At 37.6% G+C, this 25,455-nt stretch overlaps 1 protein-coding gene across 2 annotated transcripts in view; it reads left to right on the top strand.

The window, feature by feature from the left end:
- LOC132826729 (gamma-tubulin complex component 6-like) overlaps nucleotides 1–25,455 on the top strand; it is a 55,835-nt gene that overhangs the window by 21,248 nt on the left and 9,132 nt on the right. For both annotated transcript variants that reach the window (XM_060842849.1, XM_060842850.1), the window contains exons 8-23: nucleotides 1,581–1,690; nucleotides 1,788–1,879; nucleotides 5,091–5,230; nucleotides 8,864–9,013; nucleotides 10,115–10,196; nucleotides 10,943–11,031; nucleotides 12,181–12,284; nucleotides 14,192–14,330; nucleotides 14,442–14,564; nucleotides 14,803–16,180; nucleotides 16,464–16,546; nucleotides 17,422–17,656; nucleotides 19,343–19,511; nucleotides 20,384–20,525; nucleotides 22,361–22,555; nucleotides 24,352–24,484. In XM_060842849.1, the coding sequence (XP_060698832.1) occupies nucleotides 1,581–1,690; nucleotides 1,788–1,879; nucleotides 5,091–5,230; nucleotides 8,864–9,013; nucleotides 10,115–10,196; nucleotides 10,943–11,031; nucleotides 12,181–12,284; nucleotides 14,192–14,330; nucleotides 14,442–14,564; nucleotides 14,803–16,180; nucleotides 16,464–16,546; nucleotides 17,422–17,656; nucleotides 19,343–19,511; nucleotides 20,384–20,525; nucleotides 22,361–22,555; nucleotides 24,352–24,484 (3,364 nt within the window). The remainder of the gene's footprint in view (nucleotides 1–1,580; nucleotides 1,691–1,787; nucleotides 1,880–5,090; nucleotides 5,231–8,863; nucleotides 9,014–10,114; nucleotides 10,197–10,942; nucleotides 11,032–12,180; nucleotides 12,285–14,191; nucleotides 14,331–14,441; nucleotides 14,565–14,802; nucleotides 16,181–16,463; nucleotides 16,547–17,421; nucleotides 17,657–19,342; nucleotides 19,512–20,383; nucleotides 20,526–22,360; nucleotides 22,556–24,351; nucleotides 24,485–25,455) is intronic.

The following is a 25,455-nucleotide window of genomic DNA, read 5'->3' on the forward strand; positions in this document are numbered from 1 at the left end:
TATTGACCCACAGATTTCTAAAGACAACAGGACAGGTTAATAGAGTAAAGGTGATATATAAGACACTTGCCTTTATCAGTTTTAACATAGGAGCAGGGAGCTTATATCAGGGCTGTATAGGACATTAATTAGTCCACAGCTGGACTGCTGAGTTTACTGTCACTATACTATAGGAAGGATATCATTGCATTGGAGGTGGGGCAGAGGAGATTCACTAGGATGTTGCCTGGTATGGAGCATCTTAGCTATGATGAGAATCTGGATAAGCTCAGGTTATTTTCTTTAGAGTTGAGAGAGGTGAATAAAATTGAGGGGCATGGACAGGGTAGATAGAAAGCAGCTGTTTCTGATTTGAAGGTTCAATAATAAGGGTGCATAATTTTAAGGTGGCATGAGGTTTAGAGGGGATTTGAGGAAACAAAAGATTGGTGTTTGGAGGAAACATTCCAAGAGTCATTTCGTGTTAAAGTTTAGAGCATATTATAAGGTTCTGGAGCCAGTACTTTGTCTAGATTTAGGTGGAAGGACTTTTTTTTCTCTCTCCACGTCCTCAAGGCAGGCTTTGTATCCACCTTAATGATTAGTACTGTAGACCATGATTGATATTGCAGGAAATGTTCCTAATTAAACCTTCAAAAACTTAGGAAACCCATTCTGGAAAGAAGCATCATTTATTGTTAAACCCTAAAATAGATAGTCCCAGCCTGCGACAGACAGTTCTGAAGACCTATCTCTGCATCTGCTTTCTGTATATTATAAGTCAGAAGTGCTCTTACACACACATTACCACACAAATCACTGTGACTTTTTTTTTGACTGAGCTATTTTGACTGATGTGGGTCTGCTTTATTTTATTTTGTTTTTGTTTATGAAGGGCTCTGATGATAAGTTCCAACTGGGCTGGCGTTTGCCTGTTATGACAGGAGCTCTTATTCACTGAGCTCCACAAAGAGATTAATTAGTGATTTCCTTGGAATATTTTTGTTTCTTTTAAAAGTGGGAAAACAGAATTGGACCCGGAATTAAAATTGGCAGCATTAAAAAAAAAGCAATTGAGCAAATGGATCTAGTGTCCATTCCCAATGCACAGGTTATGCTGTTGGCTGAGGTCCAAACTGCATTCACTTGCATCTAAGCTAGTTACATCTGAAATTTGGGAGACTAAGTTATACTTTTGGATGTGCAGACAATTAATATTCATCCTTTGCCTGCCCAAAGGATCTTGGAGAAATGACTGTATTCATGTTGTGGAATGCACAAACCAGTACTTCTTCCCCCTCCCCTCCTCCAGGTATTCAATAGGTTTCATAGCTAATGTTCATCTCTGACCAACACAAGCTTAAGTAGATCATATCATATTGATCTTTGAAGAATAATATAGTTGGATCATGTTGGCAGATTGCTTTGCCTGTCAAGCACTTTGGGGGTATCCTGAGTTTAAGATGAAACCAGTGTGTCTTGTCTTTATATCTGATTGCTGTACATTACGTCAGTCTTGGATAAACAGCCACCTTTGGTTCACTCCTCATTTCAATAAATAGTTTTCTAACACTTCGTTATTTCTTGTCTTGTTCAATCAGGGAGTAAAATTGTTGTCTTGCTTGTATAAGGAAGCTTTGAATAACTGTAGCAATGAGCACTATCCAGTGCTGCTCTCTCTGTTGAAAAGCAGCTGTGAACCATATACAAGGTAACAAAAATAATTGAACTTCTGCTGTTTTACCTCAGTTAATGCATTTTGCAGTGTAATTTGTTATTGCTTTGTTTAAAGAATGCTTTATTTTTAGGTTTGTCTATGACTGGGTTTACAGTGGCATTTGCAGAGATGCATATGGAGAATTCATGATCCAGGTGAATGAGGACTACCTTAACTTCAGAGGTATGGCAGTGCAAGTTAAAATGTACACACCAAAAAAATATGATTGCAACTTTCTTGCAAATAAAGTATAATTACTTCTATTACATCATGATTTTTAGGAGCAATCCTGTACAGTGATGGTTGAAGTCTGCTACAGGATTTCACGTTTTCAGCAGCTAAAGGCAGCATTATTATTTTGGGTTTCAATTTTCTTTCTTACAACACAGAAGGAAACCTAGTGCTCCTGTGCTGGCTTTTGCCAGAATAATATGCAACTTAAAGTATATTGCATCAAATTTGCACTGGCCTTTTCAAAGTTTCTCACTGCCCTGTTGCTTCCAAGCACACCAGCATTTCAAGTATTTCTCTGATTTGCCTTTTAAAAGTTATTGTTGAATCTGCTACCATCACATTTCTTTTAGTCAGTGTATTCCAGATCTTGGAACAGTTCAGTGGCAATTGTTTCCTTATTTGTATTTTTTTGTGAAGCCATCTGTAATTGTAATTTTGAATTGAGAAATATGATTTTCTTTTCACTGTTTTGGAGAAAATAAGTGAAGTGCCACATGGTGTTTGTAATTCTACAATCTACTGTCCAAATTGCCATTCTAAAAGTGAAGACAAGATAAGGAGCAACAGTAGAATTTATATTTGTTGGGCTCTCTATTTTAGGGGATGATGTTCCTTTATATTTCTTCCATGCTGCTTTCAAATAGAACATATATAAACTTTTTTTGTTTTTTCACTGGACCTAACAGTAGAATTTTCCCAATCCTGGAGAGGCATGAGACTAATGAGAGATTATGGAGCATACCCTTTTTTTACAAAAAAAGAGATTCTTGATGTTGAGCAAGGAAAAAAGTCTCATTTTCCCCTTAAGGTTTTAACAGCTGGATGAGAATCTCACTAGTTAGTGATGAGGATCCTATTTCCATGTATTTGCTTCTAATACTAGCTAATCTCAACTAATTTTTATGTTGTTTGTGATTCTCCCAGGTGTTGGTGAGAAGCTAAACAGCACCAGTTTCCAATTTGTAAATTTAAGTAGTTACCCGGCAGATGAAGCTCACCAGTTGCTTCTTAGGGCCTCCATTTTCACCTTCATTGTCCAACATCTGAACACTCCATGGGCAGGAGCACTTGCATCCTTTATACTCAGAAATTGGCATTGACTAAACCTGAACTGCACCACATCATTGTGGCCTATCTCACCTAACTCAAAAGCCACATCAGCACGTCACTGCTGCACTTTGGACCTCGCTGAAATCTTAAATTGCCTTGCTTCTGCCAGATTGCTGTTTGCTGGAGAATACACAACTATCCCAAATATCTGCACAGGATACACCTTGCTTGCTTTCTTAATGGTTGTTCATTAAGAATGATTTCTACTTACTTTGTGGCTCTCAGCATCTCTGTCTTGCCGTACTTAGCACAGACAGAAAGCCAGGCAGCTTGTTATGGTTGCCAGCACAGAGCTGTCAAAGGGCTGATAAGGGCCATGTGCACATAGGTAGGACTAGTTTAGTTTTGGGATTACGTTCAGCATGGACTGGTTGGACTGAAGGTTCTGTTTCGGTGCTTAATGTCTCTTGATTATATTTATGGTGCTTTGCGTAGCTTACAAGGCAACCACATTGCATGTACTCCAATTAACTGGCAGGTCTTAAGGGAAATGCCTCTTAGTTGAATGAAGGGATACTGTGGTTAGTGGAAGGCCACCACTGTCTGTCTAGAAGGTTGGCCACAGTCATTCCTAGAGGTTTGATTAGTAGGTGTCATGGCAGTCCATGCTAGTGAGAAACTGAATTATGTGGATTGAAACCAATATGCTGGGATGTTGACATGGGTCCTAAAATAGCATGGGAGGAAGTGGGGTACCACAGGAAAGGGTTTCACCACCATCCTGGTGAAAGCAGGTCCTGAGTGAGAGAAATGTAGTTGTAAGAGTTGTCAGTGGCAGTGGAAGAGTAGAAAAGGTGTTGAGGCACTCTGAGTGAGAGAGAAGGAAGCAGAGGACATGACTGCTTTCTACTTTGGGAGGATGAGGTGGGTGAGAACCGTTGAGTGAAGACTTGCATACTGTAATGATAGTAATACCCCATTATTCTTGGTGGGAGGTCTCTGCAACAGCAGTTACAATAAGTGTGAGGTAACAGAGGGAGAGGTGGTACACGGCTTTGCAGATAGCAGCAGTTCATTGGCCTCCTTTTGATGGTTGAAGAAAACTAGGCCCCTCTCCTCCATCACCCTGTCCACCAGAATGTCCAGGTTACGGACTGTGAAGCAGAGTGCTAGCTTGCCTGTCTTGGTCATTTCCTCTATAATAATGGTTGAGCAACAGATTTGGAATGGCAAAACTTGAACTGGTGAGCAACTGAGGTTTCAGGTACTTGTGGCATTATGGAATCCCTACTATGTGGAAGCAGGCCATTCAGCCAATCGAATCTACATCAAACCTCTGAAGAGCATCCCACTTGGACCCACCCCTCTACCCTTCCCTATCCTATCCCTGTAACCTTACATTTTCCATGACCAATCCACCTAACCTACACATCTTTAAACTGTGGGAGGAAACCAGAACACATGGAGGAAACCCACACAGACATGGGGAGAATGTGCAAACTCCACACACCGTGCCTGAAGCTGGAATTGAACTTGGGACACCGGCGTTGTGAAGAAGCAGTGCTAGCCACTGTGCTACCGTGCCACCCATTGCCAAAATGTGTCAGCACTGATCAGAAATTTGCCTCTGCGATCACATGATTCAACAAGGAGGGCACCAAGGAGGTAGATACATAAGTAAAGTGATGAGCAACGGCACGACCCACTGAGGATAACCCACCATGAAAATGACTCTTTGGGCTACATCTTCCTATATTATGACTCATTATTGACTTGGCTGTTTAATAATTTTCTGAAGTTAATATTGTTCAAAATAACAACTATTGGATTCCTTGGGTTAGGTATTTTCAATCCTGCTGTGCTTTTCCAGCACCACTCTAATCTAGAATCTATTTTCTATCCTGTATACCCTTTGATAAGGCATGTGGGCATGTAAATCCATTTCTCTTTCTATGTTGATTGTGTGTGGGTGGCTTTCTGATTGTAGAAGTTCATTTCCTAACAGTACTTTATAAAATTTGTGGTGGTCCAAGTGGAAACCTAATGAAGAAAGAGAACATGGATTGAATATATATTTTTTTCAACCATTATTTTAAAATTTATTTACCAGATAAACATTATTGGACCAATGGATATGTCCTTGCTTCTAAAGAGGTTGAAGAGTGTGTCCCTCTTTTCCTTGCTCATGTGGCTTATGACATCTACATCTGTGGAAAAACTATTAACTTGTTGAAACTGTGCTGTCCAATGGTATGACTTTTGGTTTAGAAAACATTCTATTAAACGGACATTATTGTGTTTGATTGATACTTTTTGTTTATAATTATGACTTGCTATAGCTGAATTTATGCATCTATCACTGTTTAATGAATATTATAGATGTTATTATTGAAACTGTCTTGCAACTTGCTTAGCATTTCACTCCCAATTGTCACCTTCTAGTTTACTATCCTAGTTGCAGCCTTCCTACTGTTGGTCTTTTGTTTTTAATATTTTCTGGGCAGTTTCCCCTTTAGCTGGAAACTGTGCTGGATGTGACCTCCACTTACTGATTAGGCAGCCAGGGCCACAGAACCCTGAAGATTCATCCTATTATAAAGATGTTAAACTGATCCCTTTCTCAAAACTATTTCCAGATAAATAGCCAGACAGTTATGCCCTACATCATTGTGTTTTTCAGAATTCACCTCTTTTTGATATGTGAAGTGCAGGTCAGTAATTCCAGACGCTGTTTTATTTCTACCCTTTTAGTCTGTTTATAAAGTGTCTATATAGTAGTGAAGGTTGGGGTAGGCACCTAAGCTAAACGAGTAGGAGATGCAGTTTGCACTGTTTGCCAAATTACTGATTCCAGGAAATTTTGTGCCAGTTTGAAAGGATTAATTTTTTTAAATTCAACCATTTGAAAACACATCTATTAGTGTTTTAATCAGCATTTGAAAGATTATACATTATTTTTGGACCCCTGTTGGTGACCTTCATACAAATAATTCCTTGTTGCAATTAGAGGGGTGGGGTTCAAGGGCAGAGGTGCAGGAAGTGGAAGAGATGTGCTGAAGGGCATCGTTGACTCATGGTGGGGGGGGAGGGAAGATGCAGCCTTTGAAGAAGGAGGCCATCTGGAATGTTCTATGATGAAATTGGTCCTCCTGGGAGCAGATGCGCCAGAGGTAGAGGAATGAGGGATAGCATTTTTACAGGAGGCAGAGTGGGAGGAGATGCAGTCCAAGTAGCTGTGGGACTAAGAGGGTTTGTAGTGGATGTCCATGTTGAGTCGGTCAATGGAAATGGATAGGTCCTGGAAGGGGAGGGATGTGTCCAGGTGAACTTGAGGTCGGGTGGAAGGTGTTTGTGAAGTTGGTGAACTGTTCAACCTCCTCGTGAGTGCACGAGATGGTGCCAGTACAGTCATCAATGTAGTGGAGGAAAAGGTGGGAAATGGTGCCAGTGTAGCTGTGGAAGATGAACTTTCCATGTATTCAGCGAAGAGGCAGGCATAGCGAAGGCCCATGTGGCTGCCCATGGCTCCCCCTTTGGAGGAAGTGGGAGCATTGAAGGAAGTTGTTCTGGGTGAGGATCAGTTCATCCAGTTGAATGAGAGTGTCAGTGGAAGGGTACTGGTTGGGTCAGCATGAGAGGAAAAAACAGAGGGCTTGGAGCCTTCATCATGGCGGACAGATGTGTATAGTGACTGGACGTCCATGGTGAGGATAAGCCGTTGGAGGCCAGAGAAATGAAAGTTTTGAAGGAGGTGTAGGGTGTGGGTGGTGTCCTGAGTGTAGGTGGGCAGTTCCTGGACTAAAGGGGACAGGACATTGTCAAGTTATGCAGAGATAGGCTCGGTGGGGCAGGAGCAGGCTGAGACAATGGGTCAACCAGAGCATCAAGTTTGTGGATTTTGGGTATAAGGTAGAATCAGGTGGTGAGGGGCTCCCAGACTATGAGGTTGGAGGCTGTGGATGGGAGATCCCCAGAGGTGATGAGGTTGTGGAAGGAATGGGAGAAGATGGTTTGGTGATGGGAGATGAGGCAGTGGTCGAGGCGACAGTTGGTGGTGGTGTCCACAAGTTGGTGCCTGGCTTCAGCACAACAAAGATAGGTGCACCAAACTACTACAGCACACCCCCGTGTCTGCTGGTTTGATGGTGATGTTGGTGTTAGAGCGGTCCTCACCTTCCACCCCACCAACCTCTAAATACGCCGCATCATGCTCTGCTATTTCTGCCAGCTACAAATAGACCCACCAACAGTTATGTATTGCCCTCCCTACCCCTGTGTTTCAGAGAGACCATTCTCTCTGTGATCCACTCTCAGGTCCTCGCGCCTGAGGTTAATCAGCCCTCTGTAAATATGTTTGATATATGTTGGTGAGCTTCGTCACATATAAGTAGTTATACACTACAATTCTGAAGCTGCTATGAGTATGTTCACAAATCACACTACATTAACAAAAGGACTGAAAAGTTTTGACAACAGAACATTACATTTCTTTAACAATGTTTTTACTAGTAACGTGATTATTTTTCTATAATAACTGAAAGATCTTTTTCACATTGGAAGTAAAAATGTTTTTATTTTGCTATTTACAAAGAAAGGATTGGCCAACAAATGTTAGTGCCAGACACTTGCTAAATAAATTGCATGGAATTTCTCTTTAAAATCCCTGAATCAGAATGTTTATCTTGCTTCCTTTTATTTAGTGCATGCTAGCATTTGTGGGTGGTGTAAACAAATCACTTTGTGTGCTTAGACATGTTTAAAAGATCCATGGTATGGGTCAGTCAACATTTGCCAGTCGATTCATGCCATTGAAAGTAAACTAGTAAATCAGTAAATTTGCTTCGAAAAAGAGAAAGAAAAGCATCATTATATCCACTCCTACCTTTCAGGCTTCAGTGAAGTTCTGCTTATTTCTTCCATGCTTCATGCTAGTTATGAGCACTGTTGAAATGTCATGTTCCTCAGTAAGAGAGCAACTTAACTTAACCAGTAGACCACATTCTTCCCTTCTTTGTGACCTCTATGCTTAAGCAGACTTTTATGGGGTTTTTTGTGCTATTAGCAGGGAGTAATTTGCAGCATCTCAGTTGGTACCCTGATTATGATCCATTACTTAAAGACAAATCAGAAGTACTGTGGGAACTTTTGTATGGCATGAAAAAGTAGAGGGTAAAGTCACCAGTGTCCTTTTGGATCACAGAGCTGTTCTCTCATTAGAGAAGCATGACTGGTTTTAACTTGCGAGGTCACCATGCCTCAGGCAAGTGAAAAGGTTGAGAAGGAGAGGCCTTTGTGGTAACCTCAACTAGTGCAGCAATTGCAACCTGTTTATGGCATCACTGCATTGCATACCGGCTGTCCTGCCAACTGAGCTGATAGACCTCCCTCTGTGTATGAACATATTAAGTGGCTGCTTTACTCATGAAACAAAGCAGGGGGTCTTGTGGTTATCAGATTAGATTAGATTACTTACAGTGTGGAAACAGGCCCTTCGGCCCAACAAGTCTACACCGACCCGCCGAAGCGCAACCCACCCATACCCTTACATTTACCCCTGACCGAACACTACGGGCAATTTAGCATGGCCAATTCACCTGACCCGCACATCTTTGGATTGTGGGAGGAAACCGGAGCAACCGGAGGAAACCCACGCAGAACACGGGGAGAATGTGCAGACTCCACACAGTCAGTCGCCTGAGGCGGTAATTGAACCCGGATCCCTGGTGCTGTGAGGCAGCAGTGCTAACGACTGTGCACCCGTGCCACCGTTTATCCTCGTTTAACGTTTTATTTTCAGAAGTAATAGAATTATAAATACTTAATTGTGATAAAACATGTGTCCTTGCTCTTCGGTCTTACTAATTTATTTGCTTTTTTTTAAAGCATTACATCTGTTGGTCTGATATTCCTGTTCCCTCCATCTCTGTCACATTTTCCCTGGAGGAACTGGAGGAGATTGAAAGAGACTCTGCTCTTTATGTCAGTCAAATGGAGAGAATAGCTCGTTACAACTCCATCAGCAGAGAGGCAGAGGTAAACTTAAGAAAAGGGCTACCTCACCAGAGATTGTAAATCTTAAGTCAATTAAAAGTAGAATTTTCCACCTTAATTTTAAGATGAATTCTGTAGTTCCTACAGTGGGTGCTAAATGTCTGTGCATATTGCCCTTGTAAAGTTTATACCTTTTTTTGGCTTTTAAAATTATAATTTTGGGAGTGTTCATATGAAAATTTAGTAAATGCTTCATCACAGCATTTGATTTAAATTGCAAAACAAATTCACTGCAATATAATTTTTGTCTCTCCATACTGAAAATGTTTTGTGGGGAAAGATACTGTAATGATACATGTAATATTTTCTTCTTGGATGTCTGGATTTCTTTTATTATAAATAGTTTGAAATACAGCTGTGCTCTTTGTACCCCTTTTTGATATACTTCCTAGTATGAGCAGTCTCAGTTATACCTTTCTGCCAATTTCTTCCACATCCAAAAAAAAGTGAAAGATGCAGTAGAGTTTAGTATGTTGTATCTTTTACTACATCTAATCTGAAGAGAGACCCTAACACTCCTTTGTAATCTCTCCAATCAAAAACACTTGGGACTAAGTAATTTTAGAGTTATAGAAAGGGTTTACTTTGTCTAACTACAGTGTGTGAATCGGAACCCACTATGGATATAAATATTGATCTGAAACATAAAGCAGTAATAAAACATTACAAAGCAGTAATATAAGTTGTTTTATTTATCCAGATGCAATGTTGTCTACATTCTTAGTCCCAGATTACTGTAATAGAATAGTGCTGAGAGTTGCTTGGGTGTATTCAGAAAATTTCCAGACAACTAGTGTTTCTGAACAATAGGTTTTTGGACTGAAGATATTGCTGCTTATTAGTCACAGACTGGATTAATTGTACGATATATGAATTAGTCCTCCAGAGGAAAGAGTGTAAATTTCATTCTCCCATTTTAAAAAAATTGAATCTTGTAACATGCTATTCCTTTAAAACATTGAGCTGTTTGTTTGTCATTCTTAAAAATTGAAAATTGAATTTCAAAACATTTGTGATGCACCACTTAGGAATATGTTGCCTTTGCTTAGTCTTCACTGATAAAGCAATAATTTAATCTTTCAGAATCTGAGAAAGGAAATTGCTCAGCAGGAATTGATTGTCCAAGCTCAACGGACAGCTACAAGAGCCATGGCTGCATTTAGAAGTATGTTTTGATTTGAAGTAACATAAGACTCTTTTCTGAATCACAGTATTCTTTGTATGAAAAAAAACAGTAATTTGTAGGATGTCATTATGATTATCTAGTTGATCTCTCAAAGTGGAATAATTCTTTCGTAATGACTACAGGCCACAACAATTGCCATGAAGTCTAGGATTTGGAAATGAGACTCTTATTGACAATCCAGTATAGTTAACATTGAAAACTTAATAACATAAACCTACTTTACTATTTACTGTAATTCCTAAATTACAATAGAGGCCACACTTCAAACATTCCTCTACCTTTAAAGTGTTTTGTGACATTTGGTAATTATGATCAACATTATATAAATATGAATCTTTATTTACATTATAGTAAAGATAAATTATGGGGTATCTAATTATCAGTTAAAAGTATGAATATTGAGATGTTTTATTCAGTGAAAAAATGAAATGTAATTCAATTACAATAAGAATTGTATTAACTGCTGTATTCAGTAAAAGTTGGGTTGAATATTGAACTTTATAGAAGGACATATTTCTGCTGCTAAGCACTTAAATTGTACTAAACAGTTTTTTATTATTGTAGATTATGAATCTACAATATGAAATAAAATTGCTGTGCTTCATTCTCTTGTAAATATACTATAAATCCCTGAGTTCACTGTAAGCTACTGGTATAACTTCAAGGTTTTCAGTCACAGACAATAACTTAAATGGTACACTCATTTTTGTATTTTTGATCTGTAGCTAATCAGATAGCAGAAAGGAAGGCTTCTGATGTAAAGAAGCGAGAGCAATTCCTGGAGCTAAAAGAACAACTTGAGAAAGACATAGAGGTACTCATTTTCAATTGTAATAGATTCAAATGCCTTCAAGAAGTAGGAAATAGAAATTGTTTGTTTAAGTATTTCTGCAAATAATGTCTGTCTAGAAGAAAACATTCTAGATAGATTCTATTGTGTTTTAAAATAATTAAATATTGCAGTTAGGAAATACGCAACATCAAGTAAAAACTGATTATCAGGTGAAAGGTAATGGAAAAACTGCAGTTGGCCTTAGGATATTTGCTCCATTTGAATACACAATACTGAGCAAAATACAGTTAGTTGCCTGTAAAGTGAATGTAGTAATGTTATGAAGGTGTGAGTGTACTGTACCTTTTAAGAAAGTTAAAAGCTAGCAGAACTACCTGACAGCATCAAGTGTTCTGAACAAGATATAATATAACCTTTTGGTCCAACAATTGGTGTAGCTGGTTGCTTGAAAGCAAAAACAGATTTGAATTAGGCCAATCAGTTTAAATTATAACCCCACTCCCAAAATACCAAACTCCAATCAAGTTTGAATTTAGTATATTGACGATATTAAAAGCCAATAACACAATCCAGTGCTTTTGGAGGTATAAGACCAGCAAAAAATGAACAGTTGGGAGAGAACTGCCAAAAGACCAACAGATGTAGACTACTAGTCAGAACTCTGAGAGGTACCTGTCTACAGAAGGAGTTTGCATAGAGAAAAACATCAACACCGTCCTGGAGAGCAAATCTACAGAAGAAGATATAGAGAAGATTCGAACACTGGGTGGTCTTGAAACTTCAATTTTTCAGTAAATTTTAATCAGGGGTTTTATCGAACTGGTATTCTTGAAGGGAAAGTAAAAGATAAGTTCGAGGAAGGAGTTGTAAATAGTAATTATTCTAGACTAAATAGGTTAGACTTTAAGGAATAAAGTTGTTAACTTTTACTTTAAATGGTTCTTGGCCTCTCAAATTTTCACAGATTATTGCATGGAATAAATCTTTTCTGTGTCACTGGTTTAAATTAAGCAGGAAAGTTTTACCCCATGACGTAACAGTAACATCTCACCTATTGACTCAAATAACAATAGTTATATACACAGTTTTGAAAAGTTAGTGCTTATCTATTACTATAAAAACAGTACCCAAGTTGAAACCATCTAATAGTTTAATTTTTATTTTGCTTAGCGTCGAAATGCAGCTAAACGTCAAGAAATGGAAAAAGACTTAATGCAGCTGCAGGCGTTTAGAGACCAGGAAATAAAAAAGGAAGAATTGGAGAGAAGGGCAAGGTAATAACATTCTTGAAAATATCTGCATTATGGTATTAGAAGATGGGACAGGGAGAGAAGATTAATGTCAAGCTTTATTGTTTTTATCTATTTACGATGCAATTTCACTGCATAATTTTATTTTGCAATGTTATTCCCAACTCAAGTAGGATCTCACAATTCAGTTTACTTCATAGGTTGTTTCTGTAGTCAGTGGATTATACTTCTTGGGTTGTTGTTAAGCTATCTACTTAAAGCTGAACGCAATACTTAAAATCTGATGACTCTTGTACTGTTTGATCACGAATTCTATTTACTTGCTTTGATTTTATTGTTCAGTACTGTATTGCTAGTGCTGATTGTAACTCAATGTTGACTGGATATCTTGGGAACCAGGTCAGCCAAGACCTATTTTGGTTTTGGGTTAGGCTGTTTCAAAACTGTTAATATAATATACACATCATCTATTTTCTGTTACAATGTTTTGTAATTTACACTGATATGCACTACTGTTAGTGATTGATGATCAACCCATTCTGTACATTTTGAACTGCTCCTTCTCATTTCTCATATCTTGTGTTCTTAGTATGTTCCAAATTCAGAGTTTCAGAATCTTAACACCATTGTTGTTGATTTGAAATGGTGGTGCCCCCAGCTCCCATAGGAACAGGAATAAATTATTCTGCTCCTTGAACCTGTTGAACCATTCATTTAGTTCATGCTGATTTGTACCTCAACTCTGTTTACCCATAATTGATCTGTAGATCATAACAAGCTAATCTAATAAAATGCAGTCGTTATTAACTTTTTAAATTTCAATTGAACCAGCTTCCACAGACTTTTGAAGAAGTCTATATTTCTGCAACTCCTATTGAAAAAATGCCTCCATACATGGTGAAATTGTTTAATTTTTAATATTGTCCCTATTGTTCTTTATTTTCCCTCGAGAGAAAATAAATTTTCTGTTGGCTCTGTTGAATTATTTTAAAGACCACGTTTGATAAACTCTTCAACAGTGTGTGCTTCACTGAATAAAAGTCTCGTTTTTGAAGGCCATGCTCATAATTTTATCTTGAAACCTTGGCATAATTCTGATGAATCTACACTAAAACCCCTCCAAAACCACATACCTTTCCTGAGGTGCAGTCACCGAAAGGGCCTATGAGCTTACCAAGGCTCTGTAAATCTGAAGCTTTCCTTCCTAATCTTTGTATTCCAGTTCCATCAGGACGAGTATCAGTTAGCCTTTTTGATTTATTTTCTAATCTAGCTTTTAGTAGACATGTGCCTAATTCTTTTGTTCGTCACATTTTTAGTCTCTCACCCAGAAACAAATATTCAGTTGTAATTCTCTTATATTCAAAGCGATTGATGTTGGCCTTGCCCATATCATTTGTGGTAATTTTGTCTACTTGCCGCCTTCCCAGGTATCTGTCTAGCTTCTTGAACTTAATTGTGCCATCTGAAAAGCTATGTCACTGATTTGCTTCAAAATTGCAGTGCAAATTAGGCAGAACCTCACAAGCTCTTTCAAAAGCCAGTGCAGGCAATATGCATTGTCATATTATTGTCCATATTTTCAGTGACCATAAAAAGATTCTACTAGGTTATCTATCTGACATTGACCCTCTAATAAATACTGTAGTTTATACCATTCACCCCAAGTTTAATTTTGTGAAGTTTTTAACATGATAGTGAACATCAAATTCAGTACTTTTTAATTTCCAAGACTGAAGTTTTAAAAAAGTGCTGACAGTACTGTCAGGCAACACCAATGGAGAGTGATAGGCAGTTAAAATGTCAAGTTGATGGTATTTCATCAAAACTCCAATGTTTTTCTATATACTTGAATCTATTGTTGACTAAGGAGATTCTCATTTGGGGATCTTTGCAGTTTTAAGATAAAATTTAAATTTACTTTATTTCAGACAACAGTTAATTGAACATTACAGCAACTTATCAGAGGAAGCAGCAAAACGAGAACAGAGAGCCTTGTGGAAAATTCAGAGGCACAAGTTAGAAACTGCACGTACTGACTTTTTCCACAATGATCAAAAAAAGCTTCAGGTAGTTGGGCAAGTACTTGATTGTATGTTCAAATTGTACGACTTGTAATATGATTTTTAAAAATAAACGTTTTCCATTTATTGCTTATCCTTAACTTTTTTAACCTCTCAGGCATTGCTAGAGAGGTTGCCATTTGGAGATCAGAGGGAGAAATTGGATGTAATTGCTGGATTGGATCTGCGGCATCATGAACCATTGAATAAAGGTTCTGATTCTCAAGAGTTGAGCTTTGAGGTATAGTACTGCAGCTGCATTTCATCCCCAAATATTTGCTTTTTGTATTTTTTTTGACACACAAGATGATGAACACAGGGCACTGTGGGAACAAATATTGTCCCTTATTTTTAGCAAATAGTATTGATCATTTCTATTTTTGACTTGTTGCTAAAATTAGTGAGGATAGGAATTTTGGACCCATATTGAATAAGTTTTTTTGTAATATATTAAATGCCATTGTTCAACTTTGTTTCAGGCCACATCATATGAAAACAGAATACTCAACAAGAAGGAAAATCTATATGCACCAGTGAATGAAGCAACCTCAACTGTAGCTGCACAGACTGATTTACTTCTCTTCCAAGAAGTGCCCCTACAATCAAGGGTCCATCTTTATAAGGTTGAACCCCAACATGAAGCTTCCCTGGACTCTGATTCACAAGATCAGCCTGTTTGTAGTAATCCTAATCAGAACGAAGTAAGCTTACTTGATATTAGTTTTGAGGATTTTCTTCCAAGTGAGCAACAGCAACCTGGAACTATCCTTGAAACAGTTAAACAAGACCCAATACTTGATCTGGCTCTGAAGGAAATAGGTTCAGAACTATCAGATGAGAAAAAAGACATTGCAATTGACAAAGATAAATATGATTTCAGTATTTCTTCAACGGCTTCTGCAGCTTCTCATAAAATGTTACAGGGCAAAAAACCTTCAGAGGTGGATTTAGAAACGCCCCAGTGGCAAGTTCATGGACATCATTCCGCTTCACACATCAGAGCTGCAGGCTATGCAACAGATCATATGCCTTCAGGCCCGCACACCAATATTCATGGTTCTGTGCCTCATTCAAACCTAAATACAAGTGAATACATAGCCAGTGTTGAACCAGCCAGACCACAATGGAATGTTCATGGGCATGTTTCAGAATCAAACATACGGGTTAGTGATCATATGAGTAATGTTGAGCCATCTCGACCACGATGGAATATTCATGGGCATGTGTCAAAAAGCAATATACAAGTTGGTGAGCATGTTTCAAATATTGAACAGTCTTGGCCACAGGCAAATATCCATGGGCATGCATCACAAGCCAACATACAAGTTGGTGAGTATGTTTCTAATGTAGAGCCATATCGAGCTAGATGGAACATCCATGGCCATGTGTCACAAAGCAACATTCAGCTTGGCATGAGTGTGTCTGGTAGTGCACCATCTGAAGCACAATGGAATATTTGCAGTGAATCAGCACAACCTCCAATTAACATTGGACAACCTGCACCTAATGTAGAAACCCCCGTATTTGGTTGCGCATCTTTTCAGCATCCTTCTTATTCAAATATCAGGATAGGAGAATGGTCACCAGATGTGGAAGCAAATTTGATCCCAAGACAAAAGGCTTGTGTTGGTCCTTCAACTGGTTCTACAGTGCAAGAAATATTGTATAACAAAGAAATACAAGTAGGAAGAATGGTGTCAAATAAATCGGATGAAATACAAAATGCAAATGTTATACACACTATTAGCCCTGAAAAAAAAGTCGAAAACACTGTCAAATCCAAACTGGGCACAACTCTTCAGAGTCCTGAACTTGACCTAAACGAAAATCAAAATGAAGTAAAAAATGAATCACAAGGTAGGAAATGCAAGGCCATTGCTGGGATTCGCAGCTTCGACAGTGCAACCATTTTCATAGCAACTGAAATTTTATTATTCTCTACTGTTATCTGTGAAGTAAAAATAAACAAAAACCTATATGTGTTACAGCTAATTAAACTATTCATATCTTGGCATTCATATATTGATTAGCATATAAGTTACAAGTTGCTTTATTGTACGATGCAAATTATTTAGATTTTCAGTATTATCGTGAAGTTGCTGAAATGTGTTCATATTTGTCCCTTAATTATCATTTGCAGGTAACTGTGAAAATCCCAAAAAGGGTAGTTCAGAAAACGCAGCATCTCTCCAGCCTCTTCAAACCACGTGCTCTCAAGATGAGGTATTTTGTCTTTGATATGGAATTCAGTCAATATTTTTGTTGCCGGTTATTGTGGAGAACACTTGACCCTAATGTGCTTCCTGATGAAATGAAATAATGACCAGTGAAAGTTCCAGGGCATGGAAAAAGTTGAGGGGCAGCAGGCATGCTACACTGGAAAGCTTTGGAGATAAGAAATCTGTAAGCGTTTCCCTCGAGTCCTGTCACATGTTTCAAATTTCCTTCCAATTGGTTTCCCAGACAGCAGTTAGTGAGATTAATAGGCTGGCTGGGATAGCAGTCAGAAAGTCATCAAAATCTTCAATGGCTTTCAGGATGGGATGGATGTTAGGTTAGTAGACCAGGAACGATCTCCTTCTGGCACAAAAGCAGAACAATAAAGGCATTTGGCAGGGCCAGTCCTTTGCACCTCAGTTGTCTGTCCAGGTTACTCAGGAGCCTGGCAGTGGGTGAGTGGAGTGGAACAAGAAAGCTAAGTTCAAATGCAGGCACCCAGCCGCCTTAAAATAGTTTTAATAGCAGGCCAACCACCTAAGAACAGACTGCTGTAGGAGAATTTGAATTTGTATTGTCCAAATAATCGTCCAATTCCTTGGGTTGCTAGCTTCAAAACATAATTGCTACACATTATATCCTTTTTGTATGATTATGGCTGCTTATGGTTTGTCATTTTACTTGAATTTTATAACGAATTGTTATTTCTGCAACCACAAGATCTTAATTGAAAGGATTTCCAAATCAATGCAAGTACATTTTTAATCAGTGTAGATTTTATGCATGTGGTTAGTATATTGAATTTTTTTTAGCTAAATGCCCATATGTATAGTTGACAAAAATCGGGTTCTAGAAGGTGAATTATTATTTTTATCTTTCAGAATAAAAACTCATTAGAACTGCATAGGGTTTGTCCTCAAGAAAGAAATGAGTGTGATTCAGAATCTACAGAACAAGTTCTCATGGATACAGCAAGTGACCATGTGCGCTTTGCAACAGAACCTATCCAAGAAGCAGCTATTGAGAATTCAACATGGGAGAAAGAACAGGCCTATCTCAAAAGCTTGGCAGACCAGTATTGTGTAGAACATTACCGGGATAATTATGAATTGATGTGTGAGTATGTACTGTTTGAAGAATATATTTCAAATGTATTATTTTGATACTTGTCACTGAAAGCATTATAAAATTTAATATTAAAATGGCTGTATTTCTTTGTGGCGTTAAAGAAAACCGCTAAAGACGTTTTTCTTGCTCTTTTAGACATAGAGAAATCTTTGAATCACTTGCTGAGTGTTGAAGTAGGGTTACTGGCTCACGATTGCTGTCATAAATGCATGTAAGCAAGCCCCTGTGATTGATGACAAATTTGACTTCTACTGGGTTTCTGAATTTATCTATTTATCCTATATTAATGTGAAATGACTTTTTTTTCAAAAATAATGATTTTAATCAGCAACAGTATATAATTGCTTAGGGGCACTTGTAGCACAGTGGTAGTGTCTCATCCTCTGGTTCAGGAAACCTGGATTCGATTCCCACCTGCTCAAGAGATGTGTAATATCATCTCTGAACAGGTTGGTTAGGAAATATCTATAAAATCTGATTGAAGATTTGTAGCTCGGGTATCCGTTGTTGTGGTTCTGCTCGCCGAGCTGGAAGTTTTTGCTGCAAACGTTTCGTTCCCTGGCTAGGGAACATCATCAGTGCTGTTGGAGCCTCGTGTGAAGCGCTGCTTTGATGTTTCTTCCGGTATTTATATTGGTTTGTTCTTGCCGCTTCCGGGTGTCAGTTTCAGCTGCAGTGATTTGTATGTGGGGTCCAGGTCGATGTGTCTGTTGATGGATGTTCTTGCCGTTTCCGGGTGTCAGTTTCAGCTGTAGTGGTTTGTATATGGTGTCCAGGTCAATGTGTCTGTTGATGGACTTTGGGGATGAATGCCATGCCATGGCGTTCATCCCCAAACTCCATCAACAGACACATTGACCTGGACACCATATACAAACCACTACAGCTGAAACTGACACCCGGAAACGGCAAGAACATCCATCAACAGACACATCGACCTGGACCCCACATACAAATCACTGCAGCTGAAACTGACACCCGGAAGCGGCAAGAACAAACCAATATAAATACCGGAAGAAACATCAAAGCAGCGCTTCACACGAGGCTCCAACAGCACTGATGATGTTCCCTAGCCAGGGAACGAAACGTTTGCAGCAAAAACTTCCAGCTCAGCGAGCAGAACCACAACAAAGGAAATATCTATACCAGTAGCTTTTAGGAAAATGCGAAGTGATATCTCTTCTGTTGAAAAGCAAATAAGAATTTAATGGATCTGAGAAAAGAGGAATACAACCTGAAATTAGAAAATGGATTTGTATCATTAGTATTAATGATAAAACACAGATGCCCTTGAAGGGATCACTTCATTTTGTTTATAATGAAATTAATATACATATTGAAGCATAGCTGTTTTAAAATCTTTTCAAATGCATAAGGATTTTTGACTTGCCTGATATTTCTAAACCTTATTTCCCAAAGATTATAAGGGGTGTCGCCTCTTGCCTGGATGACTGGTAGAAATTTCTAGATAAGTGGCAGTAGTGATTCACTGAAATGTGGACTTTTATTCAAAAGGTGGTTGAGCTAAAACTAGAGTTACAAGATTGTTGCACCAATTCTCTAACCTATGCTCCTTTTGAATGAAGTTTCACTCTGGCAACACGTGATTACTGAATTCATCTTTTAATTCTTCGGACTTGATTTTAAGTTTGTGTACATTATTTGTTGTTTCAGCTGAGCCACCTATCACGCATCTACTTCAGAATGTGATAAGTGAACCCGATTTATTGCCCTTGGATCCTTCAGTTCGTAGAGCAACAGATGCAACAGCAGTGCAAGCAAGTAGTCTCATCTCACTTCCAGTACTAATGAAGCATTCCATCACAGCTCCGCTTATAGCACAGTAAGTATTTTTGACTGAAATGGCTATTGTCACGGTAACAATTTCTTTCAGTTAGTGATGCAGATCAGCACGTTAATTTTAAGAGCTCTGACTCAGAGCCACATTTCATATACTGAAAATCTGGAAAAGAATAGGCCAGGAAAGATAATTTGAGAAGGAAAATGACAGTTAAAATTTAAATTCTATTAAATCACCACTTCAATTTACAAGTTTTGAGTTTGACAGATGTAAGTTTCAAAGTAAATTTGACAATAATAGGATGCTAATTGAAACAACATATGTACATATATATAAAAGCAAAATACTGCAGTTATTGGAAATCTGAAATTTGCTTGAGAAACCTGTCTGGTAGCGGCTGTGGAGGAACAAAATATGTTTAGAGGAATATGCATGTACATAGTTGTTTTTAGTAAAGCATCACAAGGCACTCCACAGGGGCCATCTGCATTTGCTGTGCTATCGACATCACCACCTATGTCTGTGGTGCATGTGCAGACACTTCTGTGGCCACACGATGGCATGTGCATGTGGCTGAATGCTTAAACCAAAATATTGCTTAACTGACAGTCAATGAAGATCAGTAAGCACAGAAAATCAGGTGAATAGAATCTAGTGTGAGATACAATGTTGACTTGTGAATTTTGGATGATTCCAAGTTTAGGAATGTAGAATGTGGGAGGCTAGTAACTGCATTAAAAATCGATTAAAATTAATGAACTTCACACACCGAATAAATATTTTACATTTGTCTGAATGGCCACTGAAACAAATGCACATACTGAGAAAATTGTAAACAGTTTTCTTCATTTTTACTTGTTAAATTGATTTTATTAAAATGAACTATTTTCATTCCCTCCTTCCAAATTTTCTAGGGCTTCACTGGTAAATAAAGCCATAATAGATTATTTGTTTGTGGAACTGAACATTGAACAGAACTTTGAAGCACTAAGACATTTCCTTTTGATGGAAGATGGAGAGTTTGCCCAATCACTTAGTGATATGCTCTTTGAAAAGGTAAATTTGAATAGTTAGGGATAGTTATCAATTTTACTTGATTTTGGATTGGCTAACAATTGTTTAAACCAGCGCTTTTCATCGTGTGTTTTTGTTGTCTTAATATGTGACCTAGCTTTGAAGATTTGTTACTTGATATAGTTGCAATCTTGAGAATAGAGTGCACGTCTCTGAAGTATTTGAAGCAAAAAGCTTGCAATCTTCACACGATTAAAGATAAAATTGTGGGAATTATTGTCTAATATCTAAACTCCTTCTTCCAATCCTGTCATTCAGTAGTTTCACATCTCTGGGAAAAAGTAGCTTATGATTCTGAAAAGGCCTCATCTTTCTATTTGTCTGCTTGGCTTGTCTGAGTGTTTGAAGAAACATGTAGAAACTGGCAGTACTTGGTTCAAGCCACAAGAGGGAGCCATTTTTAGAACACCCAGTGTGTTGTTGCATAAGTAGATACACTTGGAGTCAACTATAGAAGAAAGATGGACTATCTGTTGTCACGACCCATCCAAGCACCTTCAGTAGCCCTAACTTTGAAACAATGAAATAAAGTTAACAAATTTCTCTACTCTGTTGTAGCTTGTTTGTTTACAAGCTGAGTACACTGTACAAGTTTAAAATCATTATCACAAAATGTTCTGGATTTTGTTTCCTTCATTAGGACTGGAATGCAACATCTGTTTAATAAAGGTAATTGCAGCCTGCCATGTATCTTAGCCCAGTCCTCAGGGAGCAGCCATAATGAACCAGTGTGACCGTTTCCTATTTGATACATTATTCATCCTCCGGCTTCTCTGACTGAGATTGCTTGTTTAAAGCCAAATCAAAATCCCACTAGCAGCTGAATGGAAAAGGGCAAACTTATGATAAAGTACAGGTTTGAGATGGTCCAGGGATTTCCTTATGAACTCAACCTGTAAGTCTCTCTTGGTTCGTCCCGGAGATCGTATCTTTGGTAGTCTGGAATTAAAAAAAACTCTTAGTTTAGTTTGATTATCCCCTTCATTTACTAATAGAATCACTGTTACAACATAACACTGATACCTACTAACCAAGCTAACTGGATTCTAATAACCCAGGAGAGTAGGAAATCACTCTTCCTTCAAGAGCCCTGTCAGGCTACGCTATTGTACTATCACAAACAGACAACTTTTATACATAAGTATATATAAGTTTACATAAGCTGTGCTGTCACAAACACAAAAAGTTAACAAAAGGACTGCATGTTCTGAACTAGACAGATAACGGATAATCGTGAAGGATAGTAATTCAGGAGTGAAGTGAATTGATACCAAGTTTTGTTTCAAGGTCAGAATCGACTATTGTTATTAATTTCACAAAGGAACAGCCAGGAATGTTATCACTCTGTGTCCTGTTTATACAGATTCACCGATGTTAAGGCAAATGTTTTTAATTGTCTTACCCTCCCTGCCTGTTTGTTTTCTAGTGTGCAGCAAATGTGTTCTATAATTCAAAATTACATTTTAGTCTAAATGTTTAAGGACAAGTTTTAAGGCTATAAACTTTCTCATTTACACACTCTAATCTTATTGCCAGCAGGCAGAGCAAGTGAACTGAAAGGCCACTGTCTAACCCAGTATATCACAGTAACGCATGCTTTGTTTTAAAAAAACTGAAAATTAATTTTTATTTATGTTTCAGTAGAATTCAAACAGATATCAGTTGTTTAAAAGCTAAACTTGTGAAATTGAGATTGATTAGTATAGCACTGATATTTATGCTTATGTTTTAATTTAATAAATGCTCATAACTTAATTCCCATGAGTTTTGTAGACCAATTGTGAAATGGACTGAAATTATTATTATTATTTAAATAGCTTGGATCTGGACAAACCCCTGGAGAACTTCTGAATCCTTTGGTTCTGAATTCAATCTTGAACAAAGCTTTGCAGTATAGTCTTCATGGAGATTCCAAGCTCGCCTCTAATCTGACGTTTGCTCTTAAATATCTGCCAGAAGTGTTCAAGCCCAATGCATCTGATGCCTTGAACTGTTTGGAACTAAGATACAAGGTCAGAATGTTTTCTTAGAGATTTAAATATCTTTTATTTCTAATAATTTGTTTGAATGTGCTTTCATTTAGGCAATTTGAGCATTAATAAATAAATACAAAAATGACAAAAGTATTCATTTATAGACTAAGTTTCTAACAGAGTTAGTGCCAAGGGAAGATCAAACAATTAAGTTTGGCAGTGCACTCTAACCTTTCCAGCTCAGAATGTTCGGGAACAAGAGGTTATAGTGCACTTATAAAATTGAGTTACAATGAATTGGAGAGAGGATAAATAAGAGTAAAAATCAGCATAGTCTTAACAAATCATAGGGTTGCTCTCTCATTAGAGAGAAATGACTGGGGCAAATGAGACTAAGTTAAAGTGGGAAATCTGGTCAGTATGGATAATTTGGACTGAAGGATCTGTTTCTGTGCAGTGCAGCTATGACTGTATCACTGCTGGTGGTTTTTGCATTATACTTTGTGTGAGGGGAAAAGTTGAGAAGGATAGTCCTTAATGGTAACCTCAGGCGGTGTGAGAGCTGAACCCTGTTTAAATCTAACTTGCAGAACAAATAATGAGACACGATACAATATTTTCAAAAGGATTTGAATCTTTAGAGAAACAGCTAGTGGTGGAAGGTGCAGTTCAATGTGAACAAAACTAACAGTACTTATTGAATGCAATAGTCACACAGCATACTGGTCAACAGAGTTTGGATGAATATAATGAAAATATTGTGGGAATATGTTATCTTGTTTCATTAACAGGAGAAAGAAAACTTAATGAACCCACGTTCATTAGTAACAGGTTGGACTTGAAAATGGAAAGTTTTTTTTTACATACAGATTCAGTATAATTGTGCTTTGCACTGATCACTTGGCAATAAATATAATATTATTATCTTTGGACAAATATTGCATTAGACCCCAAGAAGAAGTTATGTATTTAAGGATCTGAATTTATTCTGAAAGAAAGTCAAATGATTTTGTGTGTTCTTATCAAAATTATTAGTAATGTTTCTGAGTTTTAAAGAGGTTGATAAAACACATTGATCATGCTGACGAAAGTTTCAAATAAAAGCGATCAGTTTCAACAGTATTCAACAGTTATTTTGACATGAGTAATTGGGGAAATTTGACTGATTGTGTCATCCAAAAATATTGCAATGTATATGAAATATGTCTCTAACTAAATCACTTGAAACTATTGGTATAAGTGAATCGAATGGACGTTATATGTATTCTTCAAGAAAGAAGGAATAGATTGGCTTGATGAAAATGCAGAAAAATGGGATTGAGTTTAAACAAAGAACCTGTTGGTTTATGACATTTTTTTATTCCTAAAACTTTTTATGAATGTTGAACAAATTTACAAATCCTTTCAAACAAGCCTTAAGCAAAAGTGAGCTATTCTAAACAAGTTATTATATTTTGTGCAGAATGAAAATATTATGCATTCAAAAACAATTGATATAAATATACAGCTAAGCACGACACTAAGTTAAACTCACCATTGTGGTGATGAATCCTCTCAATAATGGGGCTTTGCTTTATTTAAAGTTTGGTGATATTCAAAAATGTGACGTCTCACTTCAGTTGTATATGAACTGAATACCAGAACATAAATTTATTATGCTTCATAATGAGTTGTAAGTTACCAAAGTTACCAGACAACTTTTGAGAGGAAGTTATTTTCGGAATAGAGAAGAATAGAGTGTAAATATGCTTGTTTTGAAATTGATATCAGATTGTATATAATTACCCAGTCTCAATAATGAGCATTATATTTCTTTTTCCTGTATGGTTGTATAGGTGAATTGGCCCCTCAACATTGTAATCACAGAAAGCTGCATGAGCAAGTACAACAAGATCTTTTCTTTTCTGCTGCAGTTAAAGCATATGTTCTGGACATTAAAAGATGTTTGGTTCCATTTAAAACGTACAGGTACAAAAATATTCCTTTTTTGATGAACTTATGTTGAGAATCATTGAATTTTTGCAAGAATTAGTATGTAAGGTTGTATTTATATGGACTTATTAGTTAATTTTATTTGGCAATAATTAAAGACAAGATTAGCTTGAAAAGAGGACGTGAATTAATTATTATATAACTGTGTGAAGCGAAGTAGGAAAATAGACTGTTTGATCAACAAATTATTAGATTGTCACTTCAAATGAATAAAATATTGGTTGTATAGCTAAAGATGCCTTGCACTAATGATTTGTTTTGGAGGTTATGTTTGGTTTTAGCTGATATAGAAAGGGAAAATCGAATAGGAGTGCAATTTTGATTAAAAACTGACTTCGATAGACATGTAAAGAAGGAAATGTTTGGATTATTCAAACATGTGTCCATTACAGGCAGAGTCAAGAGAATTTAAAATGTGCTATAGAGAAATGGCAAAGAAACTATATATGCTTAATTTATGTTTGTTTTCATTGAGGAAGATACAAGAAATCGAGCAGAATTAGGGAACAAAGTAATTCGGAAGAATTAGGACTTGAAGGAAATTATTAATAGCAAGAATTAGAATTTGAATCCCTGCAGTGTGGAAACAGGCCCTTCGGCCCAACAAATCCACACCAGCCGTCAGAAGAGTATCCCACCGAAACCCATTCCTCTACATTTGCCCCTGACTAATGCACAGAACCTACACATCCCTGAACACTATGGGCAATTTAATTCAGCCAATTCACATAACCTACACATCTTTTAGATGTGGGAGGAAATGGGAGCACCCGGACAAAACCTGCGCAGACACTGGGAGAATGTGCAAATTCCACACAGACAGTCGCCGAGGCAAAAATCGAACCTGGGTCCCTGGTGGCGTGAGGCAGCAGTGCTAACCACTGAGCCATCATGCCGTGGTGCTGAAAGATAATAGTCCTGGTATTTGTGTAAAGGAGTATTGCTTT

The sequence above is a fragment of the Hemiscyllium ocellatum genome, chromosome 23 (assembly GCF_020745735.1).
Source record: "Hemiscyllium ocellatum isolate sHemOce1 chromosome 23, sHemOce1.pat.X.cur, whole genome shotgun sequence".
Classification (NCBI taxonomy): Eukaryota; Metazoa; Chordata; class Chondrichthyes; order Orectolobiformes; family Hemiscylliidae; genus Hemiscyllium; species Hemiscyllium ocellatum.